At 36.9% G+C, this 16276-nt stretch overlaps 3 protein-coding genes across 3 annotated transcripts; 2 read left to right on the top strand and 1 right to left on the bottom strand.

Moving 5' to 3' along the window:
- The first annotated feature begins 371 nt into the window (after positions 1–371).
- Positions 372–3000, top strand: LOC113280349. Its single transcript, XM_026528988.1, has 3 exons — positions 372–2058; positions 2145–2266; positions 2554–3000. Exons 1-3 carry the CDS (start codon positions 372–374, stop codon positions 2998–3000), a joined length of 2256 nt encoding a protein of 751 aa, XP_026384773.1.
- Positions 3001–3565: 565 nt separating this feature from the next.
- On the top strand, positions 3566–7781 carry LOC113284009 (protein TRIGALACTOSYLDIACYLGLYCEROL 3, chloroplastic-like). Its single transcript, XM_026533397.1, has 10 exons — positions 3566–3959; positions 4133–4261; positions 4830–4925; positions 5031–5108; positions 5221–5282; positions 5400–5475; positions 5574–5681; positions 6762–6937; positions 7020–7104; positions 7422–7781. Exons 1-10 carry the CDS (start codon positions 3741–3743, stop codon positions 7461–7463), a joined length of 1071 nt encoding a protein of 356 aa, XP_026389182.1. The 5' UTR covers positions 3566–3740; the 3' UTR covers positions 7464–7781.
- Positions 7782–7986: 205 nt separating this feature from the next.
- Positions 7987–10581, bottom strand: LOC113284008 (receptor-like protein CLAVATA2). Its single transcript, XM_026533396.1, has one exon. The coding sequence runs from the start codon at positions 10335–10337 to the stop codon at positions 8124–8126; it is 2214 nt and encodes a 737-aa protein (XP_026389181.1). The 5' UTR covers positions 10338–10581; the 3' UTR covers positions 7987–8123.
- Between the last annotated feature and the right edge of the window lie 5695 nt (positions 10582–16276).

Raw genomic sequence — 16276 nt, 5'->3', positions numbered from 1 at the left:
ATATCAATTTATAGACTATACATCGATGTTCATAAGTAGAGTTTTATTAGGCAGTGGTAATAATTTTGTGATAATAATTGGTTGTATTAGCCAGTGGTGTACCAAGTTCAGTTGGTTCCCAATTGTAAGAAAGTTCAGTTGGGTAATAGAGTTTGCTTATTGTTCTCATAATTTCAATTTGACATGAATTTCAGGTTGTGATTATGGATTCTTATAATGCATCCAATTCTAACAAATCAAACACTACATGTGGGTCAATACTCCCTCAATCTTCTAGTCTGACTCAAACAAGAGATCCAGCATAGAAATGGGCTACATGCAAAGATCCTGCATTTCCGAAAAAACTAAGTTGTACGCTTTGTAACAAAGAAATGTGTGGTGGTGGAATTACTAGGCTTAAGCAGCATATCACACAAGTCAAAGGGAATGTTTCATCATGTATGAAAGCAACAGTTGAAATTATAAATGAAATTAGACAAAATGACAGTATAAAGAAGTTAAAGAAATCTCACAGGGATAACGTTGATGCTATGTATCATCGCACACAATCTGATGAGAAGTCTGATGCTGATACTGATGATGAGGACCATGAGGTACAAGAAGTTGAAAAAGATTTTAATGTGGGCAGTAGTAGTCAAGTAGTTGTTCAGAGTCAGAGTAAAAGAAAATTCAAGAGCCAAAGTAGTTCTAGGGTTCCAATGGATTTACTCATGCAGACAGACCACCAGAAAACTCAGCAAGCCACTCTTGACAGAAACAGTTCAGCGAAAGAGAAGTTAAAGAAAGATGCATGGAAAAGCATTTCAGCTTGGATGACTGAGAAATCTATATCTTTTAATACTTTTCGATGTCCAAGTTTCCAACAAATGATCTATGCAATTGGTGAATATGGTAAAGCTATGCCCGTGCCATCTTACCATCAGATTAGCACAAATCTTTTCAAGGACCAGTTAGCAGAAACAAAGAAGTTTGTTGATACATTTAGGATACATTGGAAGAGGTATGGATGTTCTATTATGTCCGATGGTTGGACAGATGGGAAAAAGCGACATCTTATTAACTTTTTGGTGAATTGTCCGAAAGGGTCAGTTTTCTTGAAGTCTGTAGATGCGTCAAACAGAACCAATGATGCTGATTTCATACGTGAGCTTGTAAAGGAGGTAATTGAAGATGTCGGGAAAGAAAATGTGGTTCAATTCATTACTGACAATGGTTCAAATTTTAAAAAGGCTGGGAAAGATTTAATGCTTGAATACCCGAATCTATTTTGGACTCCTTGTGGTGCTCATTGTGTCCAGTTGATGCTAGAAGAACTTGGTGACAAGCTTATGCGAATCAAGACAGCCGTCATTCTAGGTAAAAGACTTGTTACTTACATTTATCCTCATTTTCAAGTATTGTGCTTGATGAGGGAGTTGACACGTGCAGACTTACATAGGTCTACAAAGACTAGATTTGCAACTCAGTATTACACACTAAAAAGTCTTCAAAAGTATAAAACTCCTTTACAAATGGTGTTTGTGAATGATAGGTGGGCAAAAACTAGATTTTCAAAAGAAACTCTTGGAATTAATGCACTTAAAATTGTTACAAGTAGCACATTTTGGGAAGATGTTGATTATGCTTGTAGTGTGCTGAAGCCTTTAGTTAAGGTTGTAAGGTTGGTGGACATCGAGCGCAAACCTACAATGCCTTATTTTTATGATGCAATGAGGATAGCAAGGAATCAACTAGAGGAGAAATTCAGTGAAGATGATGATACGTGGGGTGTAATTAAGGCTTGCTTTGAGAAAAGATGGAAGAATAACTTTAATCATGCTCTACATTGTGCGACATACTATTTGAATCCTTCCATATTCTACACTATTGAAGCTTATGAAATGGATAGTGATCCAAAGTACATAGAAATCAAAAGAGGACTTCATACAACAATGCAAAGGCTTATACCCAATGAAGATGAACTTGATGCTGCTACGGGTGAATTGAGAAAGTATGCTGATGCTGTTGGGATCTTGGGAACTCCGCCTTGCAAAAGAAGAAGAAATAAGGATCAACCTCGTAAGCTTGTTTGTTCTTTAAGTTTAAAGTTTGACTACATTTGTGTTAGATAGATTTTATAACTACTTTGTTTATATTTATAACAGATGAATGGTGGATTACGTTTGGAGGAATCGATGCGCCAAACCTACAAAAATTTGCAATCAGAGTATTGAGTCTTACTTGTTCTGCTTCCCCATGTGAGAGAAACTGGAGCACATTTCAAAATGTAAGTATTCTAATCTTTTACACTGATTAGTAATATTCTGAATATGCACGAACCATGCAATTCCAGTACCTATATTTTGAATTAATTGATTGTGGAGTGTTGTATTACTGTTAAGACTTGACCATAACTCATTTCCCTTAAGTGCTCTGTATAGTAGGTCGATTGAACTAGGAACATAACATGCCTGTATACCCCTATGTTCTTATGACAACAAGCAACAAAAAAATTAGCATGTGCTTACTATTAAGTATTTTAGTTGAATTACTTACTTATCTTATGTATTTCAGTTGCACTCGAAAAAACGAAATCGCATAACGCAACAGAAATTGAATGATAGTGTTTTTATCCAGTATAATAAGAAATTGCAGCGTCGTTACCTAGAAATCCAACAATATAACGATAATGATAAAGTTAATGATCCTATTTTTCTGGAGGAGCGTGATGAAAATGATGAATGGTTGGAGTTACGAAATTTGAATGACTTGGAGGTTCATGGTGATTATGTAACTTTTGATGATTTGCAAGAGATAGTTAGTGAAGAACGTGGGACTGTTGGTAGTAAAGGTGCCAGTAGTTCTCGAAGTAAGTCTACGTATCCAACTAACTCAGAGTATGATGGATATGATACTGATGACTTGATGTTGGACACTCAAAATGGGCTACTCGGTGGTGTCGGGAATGATGGAGTTACTTTAGATGATGATATCTATGATGAATCAAATTATATTGATTAGAATTGTAATATCCTTGTTGTTCCTTTACTTTGTACACATTTTGTAACGTTTACTTAGAGCGTGAGACTACTTTTCTTGGTTGTGCAATCATGATACAATCTTGATAACCTCTGGAACTGGCTGTGGATGTGAAATGCTTCCAATTTTATTTGTGAATGGAATTAATTGTTACTAATAGTCTTTCAGAACTCTGGCCTCAGCACAATTTCTCATCAATCCATATGAGAGTTAGTGTTTACGCCTGGTAATTGAACCTGGCAACAAACACTTCTTATTATAAAAGTTGGAACCGAAATTACACCGAAATTTGAAAACGGAATCTCCCCGAGACAACGTTGTACCAGTGTCTCGCTCGGGACCGAGATAAACCGGAATCTGAAATTAACTACCTTGGTTATGCCTGAAAGAATAGTATGCATAACGAGTTATGTATTGATTCTTAATAATTTCATATAATGGTGTCAAAAAAATAATTATGAGTGTCACGGTACCCAAAATTAATTGTGGACCTGAAAATGAGAATATTATTTTTTTTGGGTCTCCCACTGAGTTTCCCTTTCTCTTTTGATGCACTGACCAATCTCTCGAAGAAACTGTAGAAACTAGAGAGAGAGAAAACAAGAAATCATACTTTTTTCAATGAGAGAAGTTGAGATTTGATGATTTTATTTGTTTATCCTCTCTAACAAAATCTGGGTTTGTTTCCAAATCCCACCTTTTCGGGATCCCTTGGGGTAAAAATGGCAGCAAATATGGTTTCTATATCAAATTCAGTGTTTCCTACTTTGGCTGGGGTTCAGAATTCTTCTGGTTCTTGTAGAATTGTTGTTCCCAGTAGAAATAAATTGGGCTGTTCTTCTTCTTCTTCGTCTTCTTTTTCTAGTGAGAAAAGGATTTTTTGTTGCTGTTCTGCACCACCTAGAAATGTTGGAGATGGAATTTCAGGACTGAAGTTCAATGTAAGTTCAGTAAAAGAAAACCCCAAATCATTTACTTCAATTTCAGTGTAATTGTGCAGTTTTAGTGTGATTACACATGTTTAAGGATGTTTTTCCATGATTTGGTGAACAATTATGTGTTTTGAAATGATGAATTGATGTTCTCTTTTGCTTAATTGATTGCCTTTTGCTAGGATGCTGCTGACCAAGAGAATTTGAACGTGGGTAGAGAGGTGGAGGATGATTCTGATGTCCTCATTGAATGTAGAGATGTTTATAAGTCATTTGGTGAGAAGCATATCTTGAATGGTGTCAGCTTTAAGGTGAGTGGTTTCTCATTAGTTTGGCGAATTTGGGTTAAATTTTTGTATTAATGTTTCTATTGCTACTGTCATTTTTATGAATGTGAAAAAAATTGAGTTCAAACATCTTTGCTTTTGTTATTCAACTAAACCATGTTAGCTCCATTGATGAAATGTCACAATTGCAACGTTGAAATCTTGAACCATCCTTCTAGAACGTTACGTAAAAGTGAAATTTAGAGATCGGAACTCGTTTGATATATTGTGTTGTCAGATCTTTAATGATGGCATCATTGACCTTGATAACCTATTCCCTCATATGTTAGACTAACTCTTGAGTGATTAGCTCAGTCGCTCTGGATTATTTTTGATGCTAGTTTGTTGACCAATTTTCATGTGCTTACATGAAATACTGTTATTTACCGGATCTTGCAATTCTTTACAAAGTATGTAAGCTAATGTGTTGTATTCCCTCAGCACTTACTTGAATATTTAGAAAGATTTAATTGTTGGTTCAAAGTATACTGGTCTCGGATCCCTCCTCTTTGACTGATTAGCTTGTATTGGATATCAAAATCACGTTGTACAGATTAGACATGGGGAAGCTGTTGGAATTATTGGGCCTTCTGGTACTGGGAAGTCTACTGTCCTGAAGATTATAGCAGGGCTTCTTGCTCCAGATAAGGTGTAAAATCTGATTCCATTTCTTTCGTTGGGATCATCTATTTATCCTTGATACTTTTAGTTTATTAACCATCTGGATTTTCTGAATATATCTACTATTTGGCAGGGAGAGGTTTACATTCGTGGAAGAAAGAGACGTGGTTTGATAAGTGATGATGATATGTCAGGACTCCGCATAGGTTTGGTATGTTCTTTTCCTGTAACTTTGACATTGCTATTGGTGCGTGTTTCATCTTTTTAGGAGCCCATATCAAGTCTTTTAGTGTGTGTTTCTTTTCTCTCCCTATAACATGCAGGTATTTCAAAGTGCCGCACTGTTTGATTCCTTGACAGTTCGTGAAAATGTTGGTTTCCTTCTGTAAGAGAACATCTAAATGTTTCTTCATTAGTTTCAATGATGTTCTTCTTTTGAGTTGACTACTCTAGATAAACACAGTAATGCTCAACTTTCAATGTCTTTTGTTGTGTTTCTAAGGTATGAAAACTCTGATATGTCCGAGGATCAAATATCAGAACTTGTAACAGAAAATTTAGCTGCCGTTGGTTTGAAGGTAAAAGTATTTAGTTGAATTTTAGCTTATTATCCACAACATTATCCTTAGTTTCATGGTTTCAGAAAATGTTGAATTTTTAACCTGTTGATACACAGGGAGTTGAGGAACGGATGCCTTCTGAGTTATCTGGTGGAATGAAGAAACGGGTAGCTTTAGCGCGGTCTATAATCTTTGATAACACGTCGGAGTCTGTAGAACCAGAGGTATATCCTATACATAGCTGTTAAGTTATTTTCTTTGTTACGAAAATATGATGGTATGGGACGTGAGGTCTATAGAACCGAGCATAATACTCGGTCATGCAAATACGAAGTTGCTTTATATGTAAATTAATGTAGTGTTAGTGTCTTACCTTTAGTGGTAAGTTCATGTGTTTTCACTTATGGATGGCTCTAAGGTGGGTAGAAACAGAGTTAGAATATGAGAATGAGATGGCTACAATCTTTCTTCCGAGACTTAGAACAAAAGGTCCACCATTATAATGGAGTAGTAAACAACTCCAGTTTTTCGTGTCTTGCTCCAGTTCTGATGCTTGAACTTTTATTGGATTGAATGTCAATTAAGTGTTACATTTTTTCTGGCCTTATCACCTTATCTTCATTCCTTTTTGTGTCTTGAAGTGCGTTTAGAGTTCTATTTCTCTCGAGTCAGATGTTCCAGGAACATGCTGCTGGTAGGAGTTTCTGTATGAATATCTGATAGACGATGTTGATTGTTGGTTCAATCGTGAAGAAGGTCTTGAAAAGAGTTTGGGAAGACAATGTTGATGTTGATATCATTAGAACTACAACTATTCCTTTGGATAGTTTTTTTAGTGCACTAGTAGTGTAAAACGTGTCCGTTAGGACTTCTTTTCTTGTGTTAGCATATACCATATAGTGTTAGGAGTCTCAGCAGCAACGACATGAAAAAAGATACCAATTGGGAACCATTAACCAATCAGATTAGACCTGATTTCTGGAGAGATGCATCCATAATTGTGTAGAAACATAGTGTGAACGAGAATCTGACATCATATAGGTGCATAACTTGGTCCAGATTGTTCTTTCCAAGTCTAGTGTTACATGAATAATACTAAAAGGAAACCTTAGTTTCTGTAAGAAAATTAAAGAAGAGAAATATTTTTGATGGAATTGGGATTATTTATCACGAGGTTATAAGCAATATCTGCCATGTTCATTGTAATTTTCCTCTGTAAGTTATTGAGATATAAAACTACGATAGGCTTCTTCCCAATGTTATATAATCCATTTTAATGACTAGAACCAATTCCTCGTGACCAGGTTCTTCTGTACGATGAACCTACCGCAGGGCTGGATCCAATAGCATCAACTGTTGTTGAAGATCTTATACGATCTGTTCACTTCAAAGGTGATGATGCGGTTGAAAAACCTGGGAATATTGCATCTTATATTGTTGTTACTCATCAGCATAGCACCATAAGAAGAGCTGTTGACAGGTATACAAACATAGCTTCCTTAACTTTTGCTCTCTTACATTCAGTTTCCTTCATTCTTTTTTTGATGCCAATTGTGGTATAGGTTGATATTTCTTCACAAGGGAAAAATTGTCTGGGAAGGTATGACCCATGAATTCACTACCTCGAAGGACCCCATTGTTAGCCAGGTAAGACCGCAGTTACTGATTCCGTTCTGTCTCATTTATCATTACCACCATGGGAGAGCAACTGTAGAACTACAGATACGAAAATGCGTTAGAAAGAAATCATCTTTGGACCTTTTCACGAATAACATTTTTATGGCATTTTGGCTTATGATAAGCCTCCTTCTCAAATGCCAATTTAGGACCAAATTTACTATTTTTAATTTTCTTCATCAATTGAATGAGCCTCGCTGAAAAGCTGAGTCAGTCATTTGTTCAAGTTTCTAACCTTTTCTGAAGCAATAAAACTAGCAATTGTTTGTTATTTTCTACTTCTGCAGTTCGCTTCGGGAAGCTTAGATGGGCCAATTCAATATCAATGACTACCATGGCCGTGGGCGGACAAACTGCCATTTTTGGCCACACATTGCAAGAGGTCACTTAAGTCCAATTTAAGTAAAGATTTTTAGAATATATGCAGAAAAGGATCAAGAAAAACAATTTTCATAGGGTCATGTTTTAGAAATATTGTTTAGTAGCCCATTTAACAAAAGCATATGTAAATGTAATTTAAGTGTGAAGTAACTTAGAATAATATTTTTAATCTTTAAAAAATTTAGAAAAATAAATTAATAATTGTATACTCTTCATTAAATTTTAAAACTTTAAAAAGAAAAGAAAATATGCAGTGCGGTTTCGGTTGGCCTTCCACTAGGATGTAATTATGCTGAAAATGTGATGTTCTGCGCTGTGGTTGCATAATTGATCATAGAAGTTACAATCTCTCAGGCTCAGTCCATTCCGCCTGTCTTCTACAATGCCCACCTCACAAGTTTACATGCATAATATGCGGTGCGAGAATCAACATCACAATGAACTTCAATTTTTGAACTACAGATGATGATGTCCTGTGGTAATTATATCAATCTAGCTCTAGTATTTATTTTACAGTGAAAATCTCATCTACAGATTACAATAAGTTAAAACATTACAGCATCAAAAGGCTCAGCCTACGACGGCCAGATATTAGTAGGTTATTTCAGTCAATGAAGCGACTTCATGGGCCGTAAAATGTAATGCCTGGCAGGAGGGAAACAAAAGAGTGCAACAACACCAACATAGAAACTAACCACAGCACTTATCCAGAAGGCCCAAACTGAAATCACTCCTCCTCCATCATCTGCAAATATATCTTCCCCTGGAGGCAATGACGACTTCATTTGATGACAACCTTCCCCTGAAACCACTTCCACGCATAAATCTGGATTCCCTGCAAAAGCTTCAGGAAACCTCCAAAATTTCTGTTCTCCAGGCACAAACCCGGACAAACAATTGTAAGAAAGATTTAAGAACGTCAGCTCTTGAAGGCCTGAAATGTTGGTTGGAATTTGACCTGATAGTGAATTATGTGACAAATCCAATGACGTTAAACTCCACATCTTCACTAAACTGATAGGAATCTGACCGGCGAGAAAATTGTACGAAAGATTTAAGATTTCTACTCCTTGTAATCCAAAAAGCCCTTCTGGAATCTCCCCCTTTAAAGAGTTCACTGATAAATCGATTCCAACAGGAGATAACAGAGTGTAACCAAAACTCATTTCATTCTTTCCTAGCAGACCAAGGGTCACCCTTATTGCAGAATCTCTTGTGGCTGATGATTGTCTTAAGTTGTTGCTGCTGAGTCCCCTGCGATTCAAACTTGAGCTGATATTGAAATCTCCATCTGGTATGAGTCCCGAGAAATTGTTGCCCGAAAGATCAATTGAATGTATTTGCTCAAATGAAAACAACCAGTTTGGTAAAGCTCCATGGAAGTTGTTACCAGACAATGACAGAGACTTGAGGTTAACCCATTTGACGATTGCTTCATTAATCTCTCCTCCAAGATTATTCGAGCTAAGATCAACGATTTCAAGCGACTTACAACCAGCTAAAGTAAGAGGAATTTCACCAGAGAATCTGTTGTCACTGATATCAAAAATCTTCAAGCTGTCCAATGCATCCAGCTCAGGTTGAATTACCCCGGAGAGATTGTTATTATTAAGCTTCAATTGCAATAACTGAAAACAACCAACAATGTTCAGTGGAATAGAACCAGACAACCAATTGTACGAAAGATCAATGGCTTGAAGATAAGTTAAGTTTCCAATTCTTGCAGGAATTTCTCCACTAAGACGATTATGAGAAAGAATCAGCCCTTGCAAGTTCTTCAACTCTGTAATCCCCAAAGGAATTTCACCCGAGAACTGATTGTGCGAAAGATCAAGCAGAACAAGCCCCGACTTATCTGATGTTTCAGAAATTACACTTGGTATAGGACCTGATATCTCATTATAACTCAAATCCAAAACTAGTAGCTGATCAGAGAAAATAAACCTTGGAGAAACTCGATATTTCAACTCATTGAACGACAGATTAAGCTGCGTTAACACATTCAGCGAAGAAATGCAAGTAGGTATTCCTCCCATAATAGAATTATTCGAAAGATCAAGAACATTAAGAGACTCCACAGAAGCCGAAAAGCAAGGTAGAGTTCCAGACAAACTATTCGAAGCTAGATTAAGAACCACCAAAGGTTGATAAAACTCATTCAGCATCCCAGACAATCCATTACCCGAAAGATCAAGATACTTCAATGATTTCAAGTGCAACAAACTCTCAGGAATCACTCCTCGAAACGAGTTATACGAAAAATCAATCTTCTCAAGACTACTAACACTAAAATTATCAGGAATCAAACCACTTAGACCCGAATTCCCTTTCAAAATGAGCTCTTTCAAGTATGGAAGACTCGCTAACTCCACCAAAGGAACATTCCCTTGAAACCCATTGTTACCAAGATCTAAAATTTTCAAGAATTTCAAGTTTCTGAAACAAATTGGGATAAACCCAGAGAAATTGTTCTGAGAAAGAACTAGGGTTTCAAGCATTAAAAGGTCACATAAACTAGGGTTTATCTGTCCTGATAAATTCAAGTTAGTTAACTTAATAGAAATAACTCTACCAGTTTGATTATCACATGTTATCCCAGTCCAGTTATTGAACCCTGAAACCCAGTTTGATAAACTCTGTTTTGGATCAGCTAATGAAGATTTGAAACTCAAAAGTGAATCTCTGTCTTTACCATTAAAATCTTCAGTTTCTTCAGTAAGAACAAAACATAGTGAAGATGATGATAACATTATCATAAGTAGAAGTAGATTTATTGAAATTAGAACTGGGTTTTTAAGTACTAAATTTCCTCTGTCTTCCATTAATGAAGTCAGAAACAAAATAATAATAATTTAAAATTTAATATCCAGAAAATTACAGTAGAACAACTTAAAAGGAAGAAATAAGTTTAGGAACCTGGGAAAGATAGTGCTGAGGCCATTAAAGAAGGAGCTTGGAGCTTGGAACTTGGAAGAAGAGTATTTTGATGTTTAGAAAGAACAACAGACATTCTCTTTGGAAATCGACATTGAAGAAATAAAAACGAAAAGAGAAAAGAAAAAAGAAAAAAGAAAAAGAAAAGAACATTTTTTTGTTTCTAACATTCTTTTGTATATTTTAGAATTTAAATAGTGGCTGCGTGGCCGTGGATAAAAAATTGTAGGAAATACCATGTAGTCCTAGGAATAATATATCAGAGAGTAGGGCTGCACAAAACCGACTCAACCCACCAACCCAACCCACACCCGTCTGAAATTACCCGCACCCGACCCAATCCACTTAGGAGCGGGTCGATTATGGGTCACAACATCAAAACCCATCGTATGGTGGGTCGACTGTGGATAACAACTTCCCTCACCCGACCCAACCCACCCACCCACCTAAATATTTCTAAATTAATGCTAACCATTAGATTACCTATCCTAGATGAACCACATCCACTGAAGCGATAATATATAATGCCTAAACCTAATCATCGGTAGCTTCTCTTCACTGAAGAGTCTTCAATCAGTTCCCTTCAACGGCAGTCTCAGAGGCTCAGTTTATTTTTTCATTTTCTCTTCGCTTTGTAAATCAAATCACAGCATCACCAGCAACAATCAATCAACATCGTCACCAGTAAACCAACAACCAAAGGTGGGACTAGGAATCATTGTAATTTGTAAATACTAATTAGGGTTTTGTTTCCTAAGATTGATTTTGGGTTGGTTTATTTCAATTGGGTTCTTAATGTAGTGTTCATTGTATTTTATGGTGGGTAACCCACCACCCACCCGATCCAACCCACCGTAATGTGGGTCGGGTGAAAATCGACCCATTGTAATGTTGGGTTGGTTGCGGGTGACAACTTCTGTTACCCACCATCAGTGGGTTGGGTGACGGGTGAGGCCAAACCCGACCCAACCCGACCCATGTGCAGCCCTATCAGAGAGAGTCTAGCCAGTTGACTCAGTCATTTGTAGTGACATAAATATCCTTGTAGTGACATAATATATGGATGATGTAATTGTCATCTTGTAGTGACCTAAATACCCTTTTAGATTAGGACCATATATATAGTCAAAAAGTAAGAGAGAATAAATCATTCTCAGATTTACTTTCTCTCTCCTATATTTTTAGATCTATAATTTCTCTCTCTTTTTTTTTTATATTTCTTTCTGCTACTGTTTGAAGATGTAAACAATTCTTTTGAAGATTTTGATTTGCTACTGCATCTTTTAAAGATGTTGAAGATGAACTCGTCGTTGTTGAAGATGAAGACGACGTTTGTTTGAAGGTTTTTTAGATCTGAACTCGTGTTTGTTTGCTGTTGAAGATGAAGACGGCGTTTGAAGATGACAAATTCAAATCTGCTGATGAAGACGACGATGAACTTGTGTGTTGTTGAAGATGAACTCGTCAAATATGATTCTCTGCTGGTGTTTGTTGTTGAAGATGAACCCTAGAAATATGTTGATGTTGAAGATGAACTCGTCAAACCCTAGAAATCTGCAGCTGTTGTTTGAAGATGAAGATTTATGTGTTTTGTTGTTGCTGCTTAAGATGAAATCGATGAAGATAATGAAGAAGATGAAGATTTATATGGAGTCCATTTCTGGAATGAATTCTGTTTTTTTAGGTTTTTATATGGAGTTCATTTCTGGAATGAACTCTGTTTTTTTAAGTTTTTATATGGAGTTCATTTCTGAAATGAACTCTTTTTTTTATAGGTTTTTATATGGAGTTCATTTCTCGAATGAACTTTGTTTTTTTTAGGTTTTTATATGGAGTTCATTTCTGGAATGAACTCTGGTTTTTTGAGGTTTTTATATGGAGTTCATTTGGAGTTCATTTCTGGAATGAACTCTGGTTTATATGTTTTCTGAAAAAATAAGTAGAAATTAACAGGAGTTCATTTTGACGAATGAACTGCTATAAGAAAATAAGTAAAAATTAACACGGAAGGGTACTTTTGTCTTTTTTATATTTTTGAATAATTATGGACCAAACAGTTAAGGCATTTTCCCAAAGGACTAAACAGACATGGGCCCACATGAAAAAGGACCAAACGATATTTTTCCCAAAGAAATTACAAAAGGTAAAAAAAGAAAAAGATAAGAGTGGTAAAAGATAAAGGGTTAGGATCAATGTTAGTTTCACACTATCTTAGGGCAATTCCTATGGTAATGTTCAAATGAATTTGTTTGTTGAGCCACGTGGATGGTCAAATATGATTCTGCACTATGGAGAAGAAGTGGGCGATTGATAGTTAAGCGCGAGGACGGACGTCTGGCGCTGGCGATCGAACCACCGACGCTGGCGTATTTGGTAAAAACGCGAGCATGTGGAGTAACACCGCTAGTGTTTGTACCAAAAACGCCGCCAACAATATTTTAACGGCTAGTTTCTACCTCTATAAGTACGTCTCGAATTTGATCTCACAAATTCACAATAATCTTTCATCCGATCAATCTTTTCTTAATTTCATATATTCTCGATTTTCAATCATGAATTCCGATTTTGATTCTTCTGATGAAGATAGGGAGATGGCTGAAATGTTGTACGAGGAAGATGAAGAAATGTGAATGGAGTTTTTGCGTCAAATAGACGAAGATGCAAATCAAGATATAAGAAGGCGAAATTTTATGTTGCAATTACAATCCGGGATCATACCAAAGCCTTTAGAGCTATATGAAGTTGCGACTAGAAGATGGACGTGGAGGAATCGACATTTTTACTACGAAAAGATGATGCATGGTTATTTTAATCATGACTGTGTCTATTCCGAAGAAAATTTTCAGGGACGATTCTGCATGGGCCGCAACTTGACGCAAAGGATTATTTCCGAGCTTTTTCAGGTACAACCTTTATTTAATTATCAGTATGATGCACGACATGCACAAGGCTTTAGTCCCGAAAAAAAGGTCACTGCGGCCCTCCGTATACTCTGTTACGGGGTACCAGCGGATTCCACGGATGATTACATCCGTGTTGGGAAAGCAACCGCCTTTAGGTATCTCAAATTGTTTTGTGAAACAATAGTTGAGCATTTTGGTCCAACCTTTTTAATAAAGCATACTCAGGAAGATGTTCAAAGAATAACTGCAGAAAACACCAAGAGGGGTTTCCAGGAATGCTAGGAAGTCTTGACTGCATGCACTGGACGTGGCACGCGTGTCTGGTTGAATGGGCAGGACAATATAAGGGCCATTATCCAAAACCAACTGTAATTTTGGAAGCTTCGATCATCTACTTATGATTGTTGGTTTTGGCATGCCTTTTTTGGACTCCTCGGTACAAGTAACGATCTCAACGTTTTATATAAGTCCTTATTGTTTGAAGATCTTAAGAATGGGATCGCGTAGCATTGCAATTTCACCATCAACGGTTATCAGTACACTCAGGGTTGTTATCTAACAGACGAAATCTATTCAGAATAGTCAACTATGGTTCAAGCTTATAAACAAACAGGTTATGGACCGACGACTTCGAAGGATATGAAGTACTTTAACACCCAATAAATGAAATGCATAAAGGATGTTGAACGCGCTTTTGGCATACAGAAAAGGAAGTTTGACATCATAGATGCCCAGCACGCTTTTTTGATATTCAATAAATGAACAAAGTTATGCTGACTTGTATTATTCTTCATAGCATGGTCATTGAAGAAACCTGACGTGACCCAACCTGGACTAGTTTTCCAGATGAATATTTGAGGCCGAATCTTGTGGTGGGGCATGGGCATCCGGCAAGAGAGTATAGACTTGCCACTGACAAACTCCAAAACCGGGGAATTTATGGATAACTAAGACAATATTTAACTAAGCACCTATGGGCTTTAAAAGGAGCAAGAGACGATGCGTGAGGGCGAGGGAGAGGGAGAGGTAGAGGGAGATTTAACTAAGCACCTATGGGCTTTAATTTAATTTAAAGTTGTTTATTTAAAATTGAAATAAAGGCAATTATATTAAAAGTAATTTTAAATAAACGAGTACAATTAAATTAAACTTAACTAAGCAAGACTGAATTCTTCTTCGTTTTCTTCTGAGGAATCATCTCCGTCTTCTTCCACATTCACATACTCGCCAGTTTGTTGAGGGGCTTGTTATTTGGCCGCGGCTTGTTGTTGTTCGGCCGCGACTTGTTGTGTTCGGCCGCATTCATTTGCTTAGTCCATGTAGAAAATTGTCGTTCATTCATTTTTGTAATGTCCAAGGGGAGTAACTTGCTTAGCTTAGAATCCCTGTAATGTTGTTCTCGCGAAAGACGACTTTTTAGTTGATTATTTATAGCAATGCCACGGTCCCTGGATCTATATGCTTCCATCTGCATCTCGAATTCCTTGTGTTCTGCATAGTTGAACTCGCTTGAACCTCCTTCTACTGCTCGTTGGGTTGCGTCTCTCGCTGCATTTGCAGCTTTCTGACCACTTCCTCTTCTTCTCTTGAAGTTGGTGTTAACGCCTAGATTAGTGTTGTGTTGTTCCTAACTACCTGGAGTTCCATCAGGTGAGGAAGCAGGCCCTCCATTCTGAAAAATCCTGCGAGATTGGATCATATGGTGATCTTCCAGGCACTTGATAACTTTCCAGCAAGTATAGATTAAACTTATTAAGCACCCTCAAAATGGTGAAACAAGTTTCATGTTGGAAGATGCAACCTTTGTGGGATCTTTGCCACTCTTCCCAACATCTTCGTTCCACATCCGGTTCGCCTTCACCACTTTTTGTGTTGTTCCAAATTTGAGTGATCAAAGATACGTATTCACTAACGGATGCTGAAATTGTGTGAAAACGATGACTCAACCCATCGACATCACGTCTATTAGTGTTACCGGTTTCTTCACCAAATTTTCCTAAAATCTTACCATAAAAAGTTTTTTTTCTTGATAAATACCATAGATTTCATCTAATGTAAATAATACATAATTTCTGCAAAGTGACTCGTCTTCATCCATCGTATACTTGGGACCACGAATTCTTGTGTTCCTTTGTTGTAATTGTTTTGTTTCTTTTTGTGTTTGTTGTCGTGTTTGTTATTGTGATCGTTGTTGTGAGGATGCCATATTTGTTAGAAATGCAATATACGGAGATGAGAATTTTTCTGAATGATTGAATTGATATGATTAGTTTTGTTTGAAAAGAAAAAGAAAAGTTAGAGACGGTATGAAAATTGTATAATGTTGAGGTAGTGTTGAAGATGGTGTGAGTTTAAGTCTATAGACGAAATGAATTTATAGGGAAAATAAAGGAACAATGGAAGTCGGATGGAGCCGTTGGCGCTCTTAGAAAGAACGCGGCGTGTTTACCAAAAACGCTGGCGTTTGAATTAACCACACTCGTTGGAAGGACAAGCGCTGGCGTTCTTTTTTCACACGCTCTCCCGGCCGTAGCACAGGCGCGCGCTGGGTGGTCCATGTTTGGGATGTCGTAGGCTCAACAAATTAATAAATATATTTCCCACTAATAAACTGGTAATATAGCGGTAGTAAGAGATTATTCCCACATAGAGCTGTGTAATTGATAGGTTATTTGAAATATCAAGATATAGTAAATAACAAAGAGGGTTTGGTTGTGAGATAAATAAAAATACAATAAGAAGAAAAGGATGATTAAGGAATCTTTCGTCGTTACCAAGCGTTAACAGGATTAGAATACTTATCTACTGTTCGTAAGAACCATTCATCACCAACCGTAGAATAGCAGCTAGCTCAGTGCTATCCCAAAAACTCCTTATAACACGGATACGGAAGCTTTCCAATATCATATTATATTAAACCGAAC

This window comes from Papaver somniferum, chromosome 5, assembly GCF_003573695.1.
Source record: "Papaver somniferum cultivar HN1 chromosome 5, ASM357369v1, whole genome shotgun sequence".
NCBI classification, from domain to species: domain Eukaryota; kingdom Viridiplantae; phylum Streptophyta; class Magnoliopsida; order Ranunculales; family Papaveraceae; genus Papaver; species Papaver somniferum.
Note: the sequence above shows the minus strand (reverse complement) of the source record. Positions and strands in the feature narration are given on the sequence as shown.

What these genes read in the sequence shown, in the direction of transcription:
- LOC113280349 (XM_026528988.1), top strand. Translation starts at nt 372, where the DNA reads ATGTGTGGTGGTGGAATTACTAGGCTTAAGCAGCATATCACACAAGTC. An exon ending in AAGAAATAAGGATCAACCTC is followed by an intron (nt 2,059 to 2,144) that starts GTAAGCTTGTTT and finishes TATTTATAACAG; the next exon opens with ATGAATGGTGGATTACGTTT. An exon ending in ACTGGAGCACATTTCAAAAT is followed by an intron (nt 2,267 to 2,553) that starts GTAAGTATTCTA and finishes TATGTATTTCAG; the next exon opens with TTGCACTCGAAAAAACGAAA.
- LOC113284009 (XM_026533397.1), top strand. Translation starts at nt 3,741, where the DNA reads ATGGCAGCAAATATGGTTTCTATATCAAATTCAGTGTTTCCTACTTTG. An exon ending in CAGGACTCCGCATAGGTTTG is followed by an intron (nt 5,109 to 5,220) that starts GTATGTTCTTTT and finishes TATAACATGCAG; the next exon opens with GTATTTCAAAGTGCCGCACT. An exon ending in CGGAGTCTGTAGAACCAGAG is followed by an intron (nt 5,682 to 6,761) that starts GTATATCCTATA and finishes CCTCGTGACCAG; the next exon opens with GTTCTTCTGTACGATGAACC.
- LOC113284008 (XM_026533396.1), bottom strand. Translation starts at nt 10,337, where the DNA reads ATGGAAGACAGAGGAAATTTAGTACTTAAAAACCCAGTTCTAATTTCA.